Here is a 15,970-nt window from a genome sequence, read left to right as displayed (position 1 = left end):
TTAATATTAATGTAGAGTGTATTTTCTTTTAGCATTCTATAAGTGAGCGTAATACTCATTGTTTAACACATTATTTTTTACATTATTATTTGTGATTCTTCACTTATAATACATTTTTAAAAATTATCTAATACACTAAAAATTTAAAAATATATATTTTCAAGATTGCAAAAGTACAATATAAATTAATGTTTTAAATAGATAACTTTATATATATACATATTTTGTAAGCTTGGGAGGGCTACATATTCATCATGTCCAACTTTTCACCCGCGATAGCACAAGATTTGAACCTTCATTTCCATGGTCATTGCCAATTGAGCTAACCCAAGCGAACAAAATTAAAATAAAATTTTAATCTAAATAATAGAAATAATTTATATTTCTAAATAATTAATTCAACATTTATTAAATAAATCGATATTATATTATATTTGTAAATATGTAAAAATACAAAATTATTTATTTGACAATCTTTAATGAAGAAAAGAGTTATATATTTTCGAAACATTTCTATTATCACTCCTCTAAGTCAAAGCACTGCCCTCCCATAGCCATGTGACTGACCATGTCATGCCCACACTGATATAATGCCATTTCCAAAACGTTATGTGAAAAGTTGTTCTTCTCTGCAACGAGGGAAATAACGTTGAGAAACAAAAAACATTTCATAGCGGGAGAATTTATTAGCCAGAATGAGGCAGGAGAGAGCCCTGTCAGATATCATTGTCATTGCTCATATAGCCCTTTCGCTTGAAAACTACACGCAGATGTATGCTTGCATCCATGAGATGAAAATTAAACAAATTCAACTTGTAGATACCATAAGTAACCCTCTCATGACCTTGAAGAACTTGTCAGAGGCAAGACATGCCCTCTTAACCTTTACACTTTTCAACATGTAAAAAGAAAATCCTTTGCTTGTATGGAAGTGTTTTTTTGGAAGGAAAAAAGCCAAGAAATGCTAATTATTTTCTTAATTCACTGCAGGTCCTCAAATTATGTGGTCTTTCGAGCGACAAACACACCAAAGCATGTTCACCTGCAGAATCTTGATCGATATTTTCTATCCAGTTTTGAAAAAATTATTTTACCAAACTAGTTGAATATTCCTTGTTTTCCACTAAATATACATATTTGACTTCTTTTCTTATCATGTATAGTTTACATTTTACAACCAACTATCTTGGAAAGGCTTGAGCTTCTGAATATTTTCAATCCACACCGTTCGAGCACCGATCAGGATGATTTAGAGAGTGATCTACCGATGGAAGAGATGGACCGAGATCTGCAGCTCTCGGATGGATTGATTGTCCTTTACAATCTGCCAATGTCATGGAAGCATACTTTGAGCATTATGTCCCTGTGCCTCTTATGATCAACGAAAAACACCAATTTCTGAAACTTGTAGATTTTGTATGTTTGTTTAGTTCTTTTGGAAGTTAGAACACAAAATATGAGATAGATTAAGCTTGGTTGCGCAGGTTGTGGATCACATTTCATCCATCCACAAAGCAAAAAATGCAAACCATAACCTCACAATTTCAACATAAAATTTCAGATTAACAAAGACTATGGATATGGTAGAATAGTAATGAACATTCTCTGCATTGACCAACAAATAACAAAAAAAGTTGTGGTACCGACTACTTACCTACCAGGAAGATCCAACGAGTTCCACTATTTCAGATTTCTAGAAAATACAAGCTTGCTTTCGTTCAACTCTGGTACGGAGGAAACCTTTCGTGAAAGACCTTTAAGCAAAAGCAAAATATCAATTTTAGGCCAGAGCAACAAGAAAAACAAGAATGTGAGAAAGGTTGGAAAGGTACTTGCAATATGTTCATGGGTTATAATAAAGATCAACAAGGTACTTGCAATATGTACATGGGTTATAATAAAGATCAACAAGGTGAACGATTGCATAAATCAAGATACTGTTGACAGTTAAAGCAATGGGAATGGGATTGAATGGTGAAAGAACTTTCAGTCGTCTAACATCGGATTTGACGACACAAAAGAGTGCAAAGTGGTAGCTGGAGGAGTTCTTCCCTTATGGAATGCCTTACGACGTAAGTAAAACCAACCAAATATGTATATTCATTAAACTTGTGAACTTGAAGTTGATCACGAAAGGAATTAGACATCTCCCTCATAGTATGTTGTATACCAACCTAGATCCATCTTAACGACATAACTAAGTGTAGATACACGTTCCTTAGAGCGTTGATAAACACTTTTTCTTCACAGTTGGTTTGGGATTGAATCCATGTCCCAAAGGGAAGAAATGCCAAGGTCCCAACTTTTTCTTCACAGTTGGTTTGGGATTGAATCCATGTCCCAAAGGGAAGAAATGCCAAGGTCCCAATGGAACCAAATTCACAGCCTCCATGAATAACATATATTTCGTTCTCCTGTCCACTGCGCTTCATCAAGCCCACTACTTTGGGCAGTCAAAAGGTGTTTACAAGTTGAATTTCTCGGACAATCCACCATTTCCATTTAATTACACGGGTACTCTAAAAAACACACGGACTCTGAACGACACTAGCCTCAAAGTGGTTCCCTTCAACGCCACCATACAAGTGGTTTTGCAAGAAACAAGTTTGGTTGGGGCAGAGATCCATCCCCTCCATCTTCACAGATATAATTTCTTCGTAGTTGTAGGGTAGGGCACGTGGAACTACAATCCATGTTTTGACCCTAAATACTTCAATATGGTGGATCCTCCCCAGAGAAACACTGCCAGAGTTCCCAGTCGAGGTTGGGTGGCTATTCGATTCTGAGTTGACAACCCAGGTAATATTTTTTACATATATTCAATCCATTCCCATGTTACAATCCTAGTCACATTGATCAAATTCTATTGTTCATATATGTTTGATTTTGATAATTATTCGGTAACTTTTGTAGGCATTTGGTTCATGCATTATTACTTGGAGGTTCACACGAGTTGGGGATTAAAAATGGCATGGTTTGTGCTATATGGACATACACCAAATCAATCTCTTCCTCCTCCTCCGCCGGATCTTGCAACCTGCTAGCTCATCATGATGATCAATACACAATCGATGCTCCTACTGACGGCGACCATGGTTGATTGATTCAACTTGAATGTTTTCTTCCCATACGAGTTCAAGCAATTTAACATAAGGAGTTGCATCTGACCCAGTCAACATCGAGATAACATCCACTCCGTCATCTAACACATTCTTGAAGGCAAAGAGCAAGTCGGAGGTCACACAACTAGATACCCAACAAACTTTGTAGACTGCAATATGTGCTTTGGGCACCATTCCTTTGGAGATTCTGTTCACGTACTTATCATGTTGGCTCTGTCAACGAAATAGCATGCGATGATGGAGACAATTTGTGTTCCATGGCTTTGTGAGTCCCAATCTGAATGAATTTCCACTATCTCGTTCAAGGGGCCAAATGTGGCTTTGTAGCCTTTGTAGAAACACCATGCTCCAACCAATACATCCACATCAACATAATAATAAACATGGTTAAATGTTTTTTTTTCAAAAATAGAAAAAACACATTTCATTGATTATAATGAAAGTACAATGTTCTAGAGAAAATATAATTCAGCGCATACATAACTAGAGTTCATAGATTCCAGGTTCTAGGTAGCCTGAGAAAAAAAAAAAAATATTGGCTCAATCTCTGTGTTTGTTCTCCATCTCAGCCAAAACAATCGAGTGAGACACAAAGGATGCAAAGGATGCACATATGTGCAGTCCAAGATCCAAATTCAAACTTGTAGACCGACCATGTGAGTCATATCCATCATATCAAAGAAGAAGTTGGGTGAAATGTTAGCATGTAAAATTGTGAAAATATTAATTATTATTTTGAAACTCTATATTTAAAATTAAACAGGGTGTAAGATTTAAAGTTTTTTTTTTTACAAATTTTGTGTGCATGTAAAGTTTTAGTAAAAATGAATATTGTTGGAATTCTAAAATTTAATTATGAACTTGTTTTTGGCTCTATTCTTTCAGTCTATCTTAGCATTTTCAAGGAAATTGCTAATTATATTTATGACGATAGACATTTCTTTTGAATTTGTTCACTATCCAGTTTGGTATACACTTTTCTTAGGCTGTAGACATCAGTTGAGTGAATTAGAGTGACATTTCATTGGTCTCATATTTCTTTTGAATTTGTTCACTATGCAATTTGGTCTACACTTTTATTACGCCGTAGACATCGGTTGGGTGAATTAGCGTGACATTTCACTGGTCTCCCTTTGCTCTTAAATTGACATGGGTATCTTTCGATACAATAGAAGACATTTTAGTTATTAACGGAATGGTGACCCATGAACATGACTATCGGATAATTCTTCGGTTGCGGAATGGTGGCCCATGAACATGACGATTATAGAATTCGCTGATTTGTTATTTTTGTGCTTCAATGCAAGCAACCCCAATGTTGCAGCAAGGCTACAGTTCGGCCATCTCAAAGCCACTGAAGGCCAGAAACAACTATTGGAAATATCCTCTCATAGCAACCCTTTGAGTACAAATTTCCCACTTCCGTCTCGTACTTGCACTTGGATAGGACTGATATTCTGAAGCAACATGTTCTTCTTCATAACAGTAGCAGCAAAAGAGTGTGCCCATTTCGCATGCATTGTTCTTACTTTGCAATGGTTCTAAAATAGGAGAGTCCCATGGCCTCAATAAAGAATACCAATCTTCTTAAGTCCGTGGGCGAGCAAGAAGAAGACGAGGGTGACGAGGATAGATGAGTAATTTGTAAAATTATGTTGATAACTGTTAGATTTTTGACGATGTCGATGTGCATGAAAATGTCGATTAAAACGTCAAGGCGCAGCAGAACAAGGCACAACAGAACAATGGCGGTGTTGATACTGTTGTTTGCATGTCTCTACATAATGGCGGATGCTTCCACTAGTGTAGGGGGCATCCACGACATACCAAATGTTGAACACAAGAAAGAGATTCAAGACCTGAGACGCTTTGTTGTCGATGAATACATGCAACAAAATGTTGGTATTTTGTTTTCCAAGGTGGCAAAAGCCCAAGAGCAAGTGGTCTCGGATCTGCTGTACTTTATCATAATAGAGACCAAGGGATCCAAAACCAATTTGTATGCGTCCAAAGTATGGGTGAAGCCATGGGTGAAATTCAAGCAGTTGCAAGAGTTCAAGCCCTTGCAAACTTAGTTTTGATAAAGGTTGGTTTCGTCTTCATCTGTCTTTTTTTTTCCTTTTTCTTCTCTGATGTTAGAGTTTGAGGGTTCATGGAATAAGAATACAAGTGTTCAAATTAAATGGTGTAGATTACATGGTTAAGAACACAAATGCTTTGGAGGCCATGATGACATTTTCCATCTAGGTCTAGGTCTGGCTTTTTAGTTCTGTAAGTGGTACGGAATCAAATGTGCATTAGTATCCATTAATGACCATGAGAACTATAGGTGTCGTTATAATTAAATGATGAATGGAGAACTATAAATGCAGTTGTAATGAAATGATGAAGTGAAAAGTAACGGGAATACCTATTGTTCAAGCTTAATTCTGGTTTAGGCCTTAAAAAAAAAAATGTCAGCCTTTGGAGTCGAAGGCAGTTCATTACTGCCTAGTCGTTTGCTTGGATCCTTCTTTAGCAGCTGCACATCACATGAAGGCAATAAACTCAGACACTATGTAACTTCTTTGGGGCCTTTCAACCAATGCCTTTTCAGCCTGCATATCAAATATGTTTCAAGAATGGTACCCCTCTTCAGAAATGTATTCAGACCAGAAACTGAATGCAACTACACATTGGTTACCACAGAAAATAACTAGTTACAAATAAAGCATGAAAACATTAAATAATAACCAACCTTGCAACACAAGTGTCACTGAAGACAAAAAATGATCCATCTTTACTCAAAGACAGTCCATTTGGGAGCTGAATATTACTCAGCAGTAGGCTAGCTTCTTTAGTTTGTGGGTTTTATTTTAACACTCTACCTGAAGGTTCTGCTAAAAAAGCCGACTGAATGAAGTTCCTGATACACATAAAACTGCAAGTTTCATAGACAACAATTTAATAAAAATATAACCACTACTGCAAAATAACTAGAATGATAGATATGTACCCAGGGTTATGAGATACACCTTTCTACACTCTGGAGTTTGAATACATGCCCACTTTTTCATATCAAATAGGTAACAAAATATTAACCCATAACTGGTAAGTAAGATTCATTCTTTCTTGGAAATCATTTGTACAGTCATGCATTATAATGTTCCGCTGTCACTATCATCCAAGCACTTAAACTTCACTAACACTTGATTAAGTGATTTCCTCCTAAAACTTCCCAAAGTTTTACTTCAAGTTGCATTTGCTAATGAACTTAGTGACAGATCATGACACAATTTTTAAGCTGTATTTATTTTGCTGCATAATCACTAAAGTGTAGTTCAAAATTATTTGTATTCTTGTACTTTTCTATGCACCATATCATTCTACCCACTTGTAACAGGAAGTCATATGAGAAAGAAAGTCTAGCCACATCCAAAAGGTGAGGTTTAGGTGCCTCAAAATTAGAGTTCAGACAGGAACCTTCACACATTTTAATGGGAATATTTGAATAGTATCAGGGAAAATGAAAAACTTTATTTTGTAATTTATTAGTTAAAAAAAATATCCTAAAAATTGATTTTGTATCTCATGCATTATTAATCTTAAAAATAGATCTCCAGATAAAAGTATAAGTACAACTTAAAGGAAAGACTTTCATCATACATCATAGTAACAATTGATTAGATTGAGTGACAGAAAAGAGAGAGCGCTCAGGGAGCTGGGAAAAAGACATTTCCAAGATTTCCAAGCCCCCCACATTCCCTTACAGGAATCTGTATAATTTCTATAGCATACAAAACATTTCCATACAACCTATTATTAGATGGATCCATATATTCCTATGGACAAGTCGTGCAAACATCTGGACATTCCATACAATTTTTACAACCTTACAACCATACAATGAGCCATACTTCTCAAGCAATGATTCTTCTCAACTTCAGGGTTATTTTGGTGACTGTGCAGTGTTGTTTGGGTAGCATGCAAAGGTTTCTTTGTAAGTTTTTTTAAGAAGGAATGAAAAGAGAATCTTGAATTAGTAATTATGTATGTGTGAAATTGTTTTTTATACTTAAGGAGAATTTTGAATGAGCAGTATGTGTGAAATTGTTTTTTATATTTAAGCGATTTAATTTTCAGTTATTAATATTTATTTCTATATCGATTAAATTCAACAATTACCTCATTTATTGAGATCATAGAAAATTATTAATATTTATTTTTATATCGATTAAATTCAACAATTACCTCATTTACTGAGATCATAAAGAGTTAATCACTTAGGCTTGGAAATTTTCACAAATCCTTTTTACAAGACCTAATCACAAAAAGAGATTCTTTTATCTTCAAGATTGCCTTATTAATATTTATTTCTATATGGATTAAATTCAACAATTACCTCATTTATTGAGATCATAAAGAGTTAATCACTTAGGCTTGGAAATTTTCACAAATCCTTCTTACAAGACTTAATCACAAAAAGAGATTCTTTTATCTTCAAGATTGCCTTAAGATATAACCCAATTCACAACACTGAAGTGTTTTTTTTCCAATTAGTTAGCCAGAGAGCACATCTTCTCTGGAGAGTAGGGAAACAACGTGGCAACCATAACAAGTTATGGTCCTTGCTATAAATTTGGCACTTGAGCAAGAATTCAAACCCTGAAGGATACGTACCAAACCTATGGTCTAATGCTCATACCATGATTTGCAAGGATGTTGCAAACATTATTTGTTTTATTTCTTGTATAAGGAACATATGTATACACTCATAGCATTGTCTTTTCAATGAAATTCAAGGACTTAGCCGTCTTAGAGGTTTTCCAAACCTATGGCCTAATGCTTATACCATGATTTGAAAGGATGTTGCAGACATTATTTTTCCTTCGTGTATAAGGAACATAGGTATACACTCATTTGTATTTTCAATGAAATTCAAGGACTTAGCGGTCCCATTAAATCTGACAAATCTCGCAGCAAAAAGGTGGAGTATTTTTATCTGGAAAATCTCAATTGGAAACAATTAACAATAAATCTATTATTGTCTTTGGTTAAAACACAACCAAGCCCGACCAACTTGGCCAACAACCTGAGCTTTCACTGCTCAACTATAGCTCTATACAATGAAGAATACCCAAGCCTTTTAATGGCTTAAACTACATGTAATACCATGTGGTCAATACCACGAGTCACCAATACTAGGTACCCAAAACCACAACTGTTAAACATAAGGGTTGACACAACCTCAACTCCACCACAAACAAATTGACATGATTGAGATGAATACCAAACCTTTTAATGGCTTAAACTACATGTAATACCATGTGGTCAATACCATGAGTCATCAATACTAGGTACCCAAAACCACAACTGTTAAAAATAAGGGTTGACACAACCTCAACTCCACCACAAACAAATAGACATGATTGAGACTCTATACAAATCCGTTCTATAATGTCATTATAATGCAGTTTTGAAAAGAACACCAAAAGTCAACTCTCAGTGCTACCAATTGACCTTGGACTGGGAAATTTATGGAGTCCAATTTCAACCTAATTCGCATCCACTGAGAATCTTTGTAAATTTAAATTAAATCTTAATAGTTTAATTGATACGCAAAATTAATCCCTAAAAAATTCTAAAACCTATACATTGATCTTAAAAGAATAAATCAAACATGCACTTGAATCCTATCAAAACATAACCTATGGTGCGAGACTTTGATACTATAAACGGATTTCAGTAGGCTGGCAGGGCTGCAAACTCTTCATGAAAACATGTGTAATCAATGGCGTGATCCGGATACGAAAATATGCAACACTACATATCAACTTTCAACAAGTTTGCAAGAGTTAACTCTATTGCAAGACACCGAAAATAAGGGCTGATCATACAACCACTCCTTGCTATGGCTTTCAGCAACTTGTCAAGAATTCACATTCAACAACCAAAAGGATTCTGAATGTTTTTATACAAATTAAAGTACACAAAGAGATCAAATCTATTTTTTTTGTTTTTATTTTAAAAATTTGGGTTATTCTCGGCTTTACATTGGTTTGATTATTAGTTATAATTATAATTATTGATTTTTTAATTTAATTTTATTATTATTATTAAATTAAAACTTTATATTACTCAAAAATTAGAGATACACAATTTTTCTAGATTACTCCAAGATTTTGATTTTTCTTAAAACATTATTATAGTCTAAACAAGACTAGAAATCCCATACAACACCAAGCACAAAAGTTCTCATTTATTCAACTCGCAAAACCCCGTAACTCTCAAATATACCAACAAAACTAGGACCATCATAAATGCCATAACTAGCTCTTAAACAACAAAAGGATAGCATAAAGTCTTATACAAACATAAACTAAGATCACCATATAAGATTATTTTATTATTTTATTTTTATGTAATTTGACTGAGTCAAAATGTTTAACAAGATAAGACATTGTAGATAAATGTCTTTCAGATTAATCACATCATTAATATCAAAATGTTTAACAAGACATTGTAGATAAATGTCTTTTGGATTAATCACATCATTAAGATTTGATAAAAACCCAACTAATGTGGTCCATCCTCCTAATTTGGTTCATCCTCAAGACAAGGTGAAAATATCACACAATCTTTATGAATAATTAGCAAGAATGCGTTATAGGAATTATCTAACATTCAAAATTTCCTTATAAATTATTTAATATTCTAAATTTAATTATAAAATAGATGTTAGGAGCATGAATAATAGTAGTATATTGTTAAAAAAAATTAATAAGGGGGTTAAGAATAAGTTATTAATAAAAATAGTTGTTATTATATAATAATAAAGTTATAAGGGGGTTAAGAATAAGTTATAAATATTAATAAAAATAGTTGTTATATAATATTAAATAATAATGAGGTTACAAGGTTATCAGGGTTAGTTCCAACCTATTCTATATTATAGCGAATAAGGTAAACAGAGGCTAAGAGCAGGTTCAAAATATTCTAAAAGGGATAAGAATTAATTAATATTATAAATTTAGAGTACGAATAATATATTAATTAATTCCGATCCCTTTTAGAATATTTTGAACCCTGCTCTTAACCTCTCTCTTCCTTATTCATTATAATATAGAATATGTTGGAACTAAACTTGATATCCTTATAACCTGATTATTATTTAATATTATATAACAACTATTTTTATTAATATTTATAGCTTATTCTTAACCCCGTTATAACTTTAATAAAATTAGTTGTTATAACTTTAATAAAATTAGTTGTTATTAAATAATAATAACTTATTCTTAACCCCCTTATTAATTTTCTTAACAATATATTACTATTATTCATTCTCCTAACATCTATTTTATAACTAAATTTAGAATATTAAATAATTCTTATCTATCTTTTTAGAATTTTTATTTATTTGTTTAACTAATCTCGAACAGCTAGCTTTCAACGGTGAGCTTGGACAAAGATGCATCCTTGCTATTTGTTCATGAAGATTGTATGATTTTTTTCACCTTGTCCCGAGGATGAACCATATTAAGAAGATGAACCACATATGAACTAAATCCTAATGATGTGATTAATCCGAAAGACATTTATCTACAATATGGATCACAAAAGTCTCAGATCTAACAAGATAAGGCATTACAACATATCTTCCATAATAAGTTAGAGATCCGCACATAATTTCATAGAGCATATTTTTTAACCATTCCTTCCCTATTTTATAGTGTGATTATGTTCATCTTAAGGCAATTATTTTTAATGATTTCATTTCAATACGTTTTTTTATAGCTAAACATTTGGTTCACAACGTGACTTTCACAATTAGTTAATATTTTTAATCTACTTTATAAAATTGAAATTTAAGTAAGTTCTATTTAATTTATATAAAAGGCTTCTTAATAGAATTAATTTTAAAATAGAAACTTTAAAAAAGATATGGAGTATTTGAAAATACTATTTCATAGTGTAATAAAGAATAATTTTGTAAGCTAGATTGAGGTTAAAGAGAGAGAAAAAAAAAAGATAAATATTGATTTTGTTTATGCATGTTTATTTTCAATCTTATTTCAATTAAATAATAGTTTATTTTATTTAATAAGGAAGAATTTATAAATGATAATGTTTTTTTGTTTTTTGTTTTTTTTTAAGTTGAGAATTTTTATTTATATATAAATATCTATTTTTAATATATTTTGAATTTATTTAGAAAGAAGTAGTTTGTTTCAAGTCCGTTAATAATTGTTCCAAGTAAGATCATCACCAAGACAATTTTAATATTTCATTTAATTAATTATTCATAAATCTTTTTAATATTTCTACTCACTAAATGTTTGTTCACAATGACATAAAATCATTTTTCCAGTTTTCCGAGACTACAATATTTAATATTATAATTAATGTTTCAAGAGCATGATTGTGGAACCCAAAGTACAACTTCCTCAATTTGACAATCCTTACAAATTCAGTCGTAGGAACAAACTTACAGATAAACTAAATTTAGGTGATGTAGCTAAACTTGTTTGCTCAATAATTATAGTCAAAGTACAACTTTTTCAATTTCACAATTCTATCCGCATCTCTTTGCGCCTTTTGGGGCAATCGCTATATCCATCTTAAATAATTAGGAGTTGTCTTTAGTGCGATTTTTTGAAAGTTTTTTCGGTGGATTTTTATGGTCTAATTTCTCTAAAATCCCGCAGGAATTCATTGAAATCACAAGTTTGATGGGTAAACCATGCACAATAAAGGTGCCCTAGTGGTTTTTCAGAGCGCTGAATCTATATATAGAGTCAAAAAACTAGTTTAAATAACACAAATCATGATTTCACCACAAATTTTTACGTAGGATTGCGGCACCAGAAACTCCAAAAAGTCGCACTCAATACAACTCCAAATAATTATAGTCAAAGTACAACTTTTTCAATTTCGCAATCCTATCTGCATCTTTTTGCACCTTTTGGGGCAATTGCTAGATCCATCTTAAATACCGATATAACATGAGCTGAGAGGGATCCAATTTCTTCACGTGCAATTTTTTTTATGAACCGACATTATTTAAATATTTTGTATAGTTATTTTTTTTGGGCACATGAGCAAAATTTCAACTTTGATGACGTGCAATTTTTTTCATGAACCGGCATTATTTAAATATTTTGTATAGTTATATTTTTAAATAATTTTTAAATTTTTTATTTGAGCGGACATGAGCGAAATTTCAACTTTGATAGGTTACGCATTAGGATGGACCACATTAGTTGGTTCGAAACAAGGTTACACATGGATGGACCACATTAGTTGGTTCGAAACATGGTTACACATCAGGATGGACCACATTAAGGTTACACATCAAGATGGACCACATTAGTTGGTTCGAAACAAGATTACACATCACGATGGACCACGTTAAGGTTTCACATCAAGATGTTAGAAACAAGGTTACACATCAAGATGGACCACATTAGTTGGTTTGAAACGTAAACTAAATCCTAATAATGTAATTAATCCGATTTTTTTATTATCTAAATTAAACATCACACTGGGCTATAAAATGTACCTCTCAACTCAATTATTTCTTACTCAGTGATCTATATGGAAACTTAAAGCTTAAAAAAAACGAGAATGAATCTCACACCTATCGTGTCCTCCGTCGATTAGAATAGCAAGGTGGCTTTGCGCTTCCTAGGTTGTTCTACAACGCTGTTGAAGGCACCCAAGTCCTTTATTGGTAAGTTTTCCCTTTTTATTACTTTATGTGTTATTGAATTCAGAAGGCAAGCTACAAAACAGTAATTGAATTCGACTAATGGAATCAACCTTGTGTTCAGTTTCAAAATATAAACTAATCCAAACCTTTTATTACAGGTGATCAAACACAATTAATAAGGTTAAAGCAAACCTTTTAGGAGCATCCAAATTATTCAGCTTTCACAGATTTGAACACGTAATTATCAGGTTAATCCAAATTATTATGAAAAAAAAATATGTATATAGATTAATCCTTAACAAATATTCTAAAATTTACTAATAAACAAGATAAAAATAGCATTGAATAAGTAGAACACAACCCCATTAACTTAAATAAAAAACATCTGACGTGAACAAATAAATGCAGTGAATAAGGGGGATTTTTTTTTTTTCACCTAAATTCCAATCATTACATATTTAGTTAGCTAGTATTAAAACCTATATATATGTTTTTTTTCCACAGAAAATTCTAATCATTACATATTCAGTTAGCTAGTATTAAAAACTGTATATGTTTTTTTTTCTAATCTTTTTAAAGTGGCACCTGTATATTTCAAATGTCTTTAAAAGCAATTTTTTGAGTAAAATTTCACCAAAATGAGTTAGAATACCATATTTGAGTTACTGGCTCTGTATTGAAATTGTATATATGAATGGTTAAGTACAAAATGCAAATGTTCCTAAGTTTTTCAAAGTGTTAATTTATTGAAACAAACAAATTAATCTCATAAAAAAAATATCAATATATTATAATGAAAAAGACCAAAATGTAACACTATATTCATACCAAAAAAGCAATAAAAAACTAATTGAAGTGAACCAGTATACCAATTCGAATAACCAGTTTTCTGACATGATTAATGAAAAAAAATTTACGTTTATTTATTACAGTAGACCAAGCACTTTCTCAATATATAGTGTCTTTTTTTTTCATTAGAGCTTCACAATTTGGAATTTCCATGTAAATGTTGTCAGACCTTAGCTGTCAAACATAAGCTGGTAAGAAACAGAAGCAATTATTGGAATGATAATTGATATATAAACAGGTCAATGGTAGTTAATGTATCAATATCTCTCCTTTGGAAAAAAGAAACAGAAGCAATTATTAGAATGATAATTGATATATACACAGGTCAATGGTAGTGAATGTATCAATATCTCTCCTTTCGAAAAAAAAAGAATGTATCAATATCTCAGTGAATGGAACAATAATTGGTATTGAGAAATCTTATGGTGCAGACTAGAGAAGCCAAGAGTTAGTGAGCTGTATATGGGGAGTTGGACCAAAGCATTTTGCTCTGGTCAAACAAAAACTGGTACAATATCCAATGGCTGACACAATCTGCGTTGTCTTCAAAATATAACAAGCGCTCATCCCAACACTTCTACCTTGAATGAGCAAACCCCAAACAGCTGTCCGGCCCTGCTGATCTGTACTATGCCTTCCATTCCCATTACAGAGCACATTTTCTTCTGAAAGTTCACTTTCAGGAGAGATATCTTGATTCAACTTTTGTACAAGAATCACCGCTTCAGGAGATATATCTCTCACCGAATTTCTGATCTTAGCCCAACTGTCGACCTTTCCAGACATATCCGCATAATCCCTTTGTTTCTTCAAACTTGTCGAAGGAGATTTTCTGTCAAATACATAGTGCAAAAAAGGGGCTTCCTGAATATGCTTGACAATCTGCTAGAACAGGCAATAAAACAAAGAGCAAAAGTCAGAATTTCACCAGCGTGATATATACAAAATGATGATCTTCCTAATTTCTGCCAGAGAATTTGAAAACCAATTAATTATATTTCATCAGATTCCATCCACAAATAAAAATCCATCACTATACTTGCATCAAAAAGGAGAAAGCCATCAGGAATATTGTATCAAAATCTTCGAAGAGTTACAAAATATTACATTTTCATTTCATGTTATTAGCGTACCTCGATTACTGAATCTCTCATCCATTCTTCGAGCTTCTCAGAGGTAACTGGCGGACAGGCTTTCATTTCCTCGGCACAGGTTAGCCCATCTACACAGATGGGTTGCAAGCTCATTTTGCTGTTTTCCTTTTTCCCTGTTTGAAATATGGTTGCATTGCTGGTTAAGACATAGGGTTTGGCGCAGGAAGTACTTTTCTTACATGAAATTACAGAGATGGGTACGCTCTGTTTTCCGTTTGAAGACAATCTCGCAGGCTTAGCCATAAAATTCTCAACAAAAGCGCAGGCTCCGCTTTGCAGTGCCTTGGTCACCATTGGAACTCTTCAAGCGTTAATTACTAGGATTTGCAGGTCAAGAAACGTTTTCCGGCAATTCCAAGGTTATACCGAAGAATTTGCAGATAATCCAAATTGGCCAAAGTTATCAACAAAATGGAACAAGACCAGAATAGTCGATGCACCAGGCGTTCCCTTGGATTTGGGATTCGTTTTGGAGACCTGCGGCCCAAAAGCTTTCAAAGTCAAGTACTTATTAACGCGGGAGCCCAAACAGGGTAACGCTGGCCTATAAATAGAATTTGTCAGGATAACTATGACGTCTGCGCCACCTCTTTTGCGCCGCCTCTTTTGCAATGTAATTTTGCTTTTACCATTTTATTCTTTTCAAAGTAAAGCAGAGTTTTGCGCCGCCTCTTTTGCAATGTAATTTTGCTTTTACCATTTTATTCTTTTCAAAATAAAGCAGAGTTACGATAGGAAAATTTCTCAATTTTTGGGCTTTCTAATGATTTTTGTGATTCTTTATGGTTATGAATTGCGGGCCAATAAATTGTGGGTCAGAGTATATCTGAATTTGATATGTACAGGAAATAAATTGAGAAGATTCAGAAGTGTTTGTGATTCTTTATGATTGTGAATTGTGGGTCAACGATACATCTGACATGTAGTGGAAACAAATTGAGAAAACGCAGAAGTGTTTGATTACAAATAGATTCAAAATTAAAAGTTCAGATCCTTATGCTATATTGTTAAATAAAACAGGGGTTGCTCGTGTTTGATTCAAACAATTTCAAAATTAAAAGTTCAGTGAATCAGTTCCTTATGCTATATTGTTAAGTGAAACATGGGTCTCTGCTATTGAAGCAATTGCTATGGTTAAGGTATTTAAAAAAAAT

The 15,970-nt window shown here is 33.0% G+C and overlaps 1 protein-coding gene and 1 pseudogene across 1 annotated transcript; one reads left to right on the top strand and one right to left on the bottom strand.

Moving 5' to 3' along the window:
• The first annotated feature begins 4,867 nt into the window (after positions 1 to 4,867).
• Positions 4,868 to 5,197, top strand: LOC149222780 (cysteine proteinase inhibitor A pseudogene; annotated as a pseudogene).
• Positions 5,198 to 13,997: 8,800 nt separating this feature from the next.
• Positions 13,998 to 15,321, bottom strand: LOC149222779 (uncharacterized). Its single transcript, XM_089383160.1, has 2 exons — positions 14,796 to 15,321; positions 13,998 to 14,544 (listed from the first exon to the last, which is right to left on the bottom strand). Exons 1-2 carry the CDS (start codon positions 15,108 to 15,110, stop codon positions 14,095 to 14,097), a joined length of 765 nt encoding a protein of 254 aa, XP_089239286.1. The 5' UTR covers positions 15,111 to 15,321; the 3' UTR covers positions 13,998 to 14,094.
• Positions 15,322 to 15,970: the final 649 nt, after the last annotated feature.

The sequence above is a fragment of the Pinus tabuliformis genome, chromosome Q (assembly GCF_031772625.1).
Source record: "Pinus tabuliformis cultivar Carrire ecotype Pingquan chromosome Q, CPIR1, whole genome shotgun sequence".
In the NCBI taxonomy this organism is placed as follows: domain Eukaryota; kingdom Viridiplantae; phylum Streptophyta; class Pinopsida; order Pinales; family Pinaceae; genus Pinus; species Pinus tabuliformis.
This window is presented reverse-complemented; position numbering and strand designations above follow the sequence as displayed.

Bases quoted from the DNA above. Each gene is read 5' to 3' on its own strand.
- LOC149222779 (XM_089383160.1), bottom strand. From the start codon at position 15,110: ATGGTGACCAAGGCACTGCAAAGCGGAGCCTGCGCTTTTGTTGAGAAT. The intron at 14,545-14,795 runs GTACGCTAATAA...CTGTTCTAGCAG, and splicing joins TGAGAGATTCAGTAATCGAG to ATTGTCAAGCATATTCAGGA.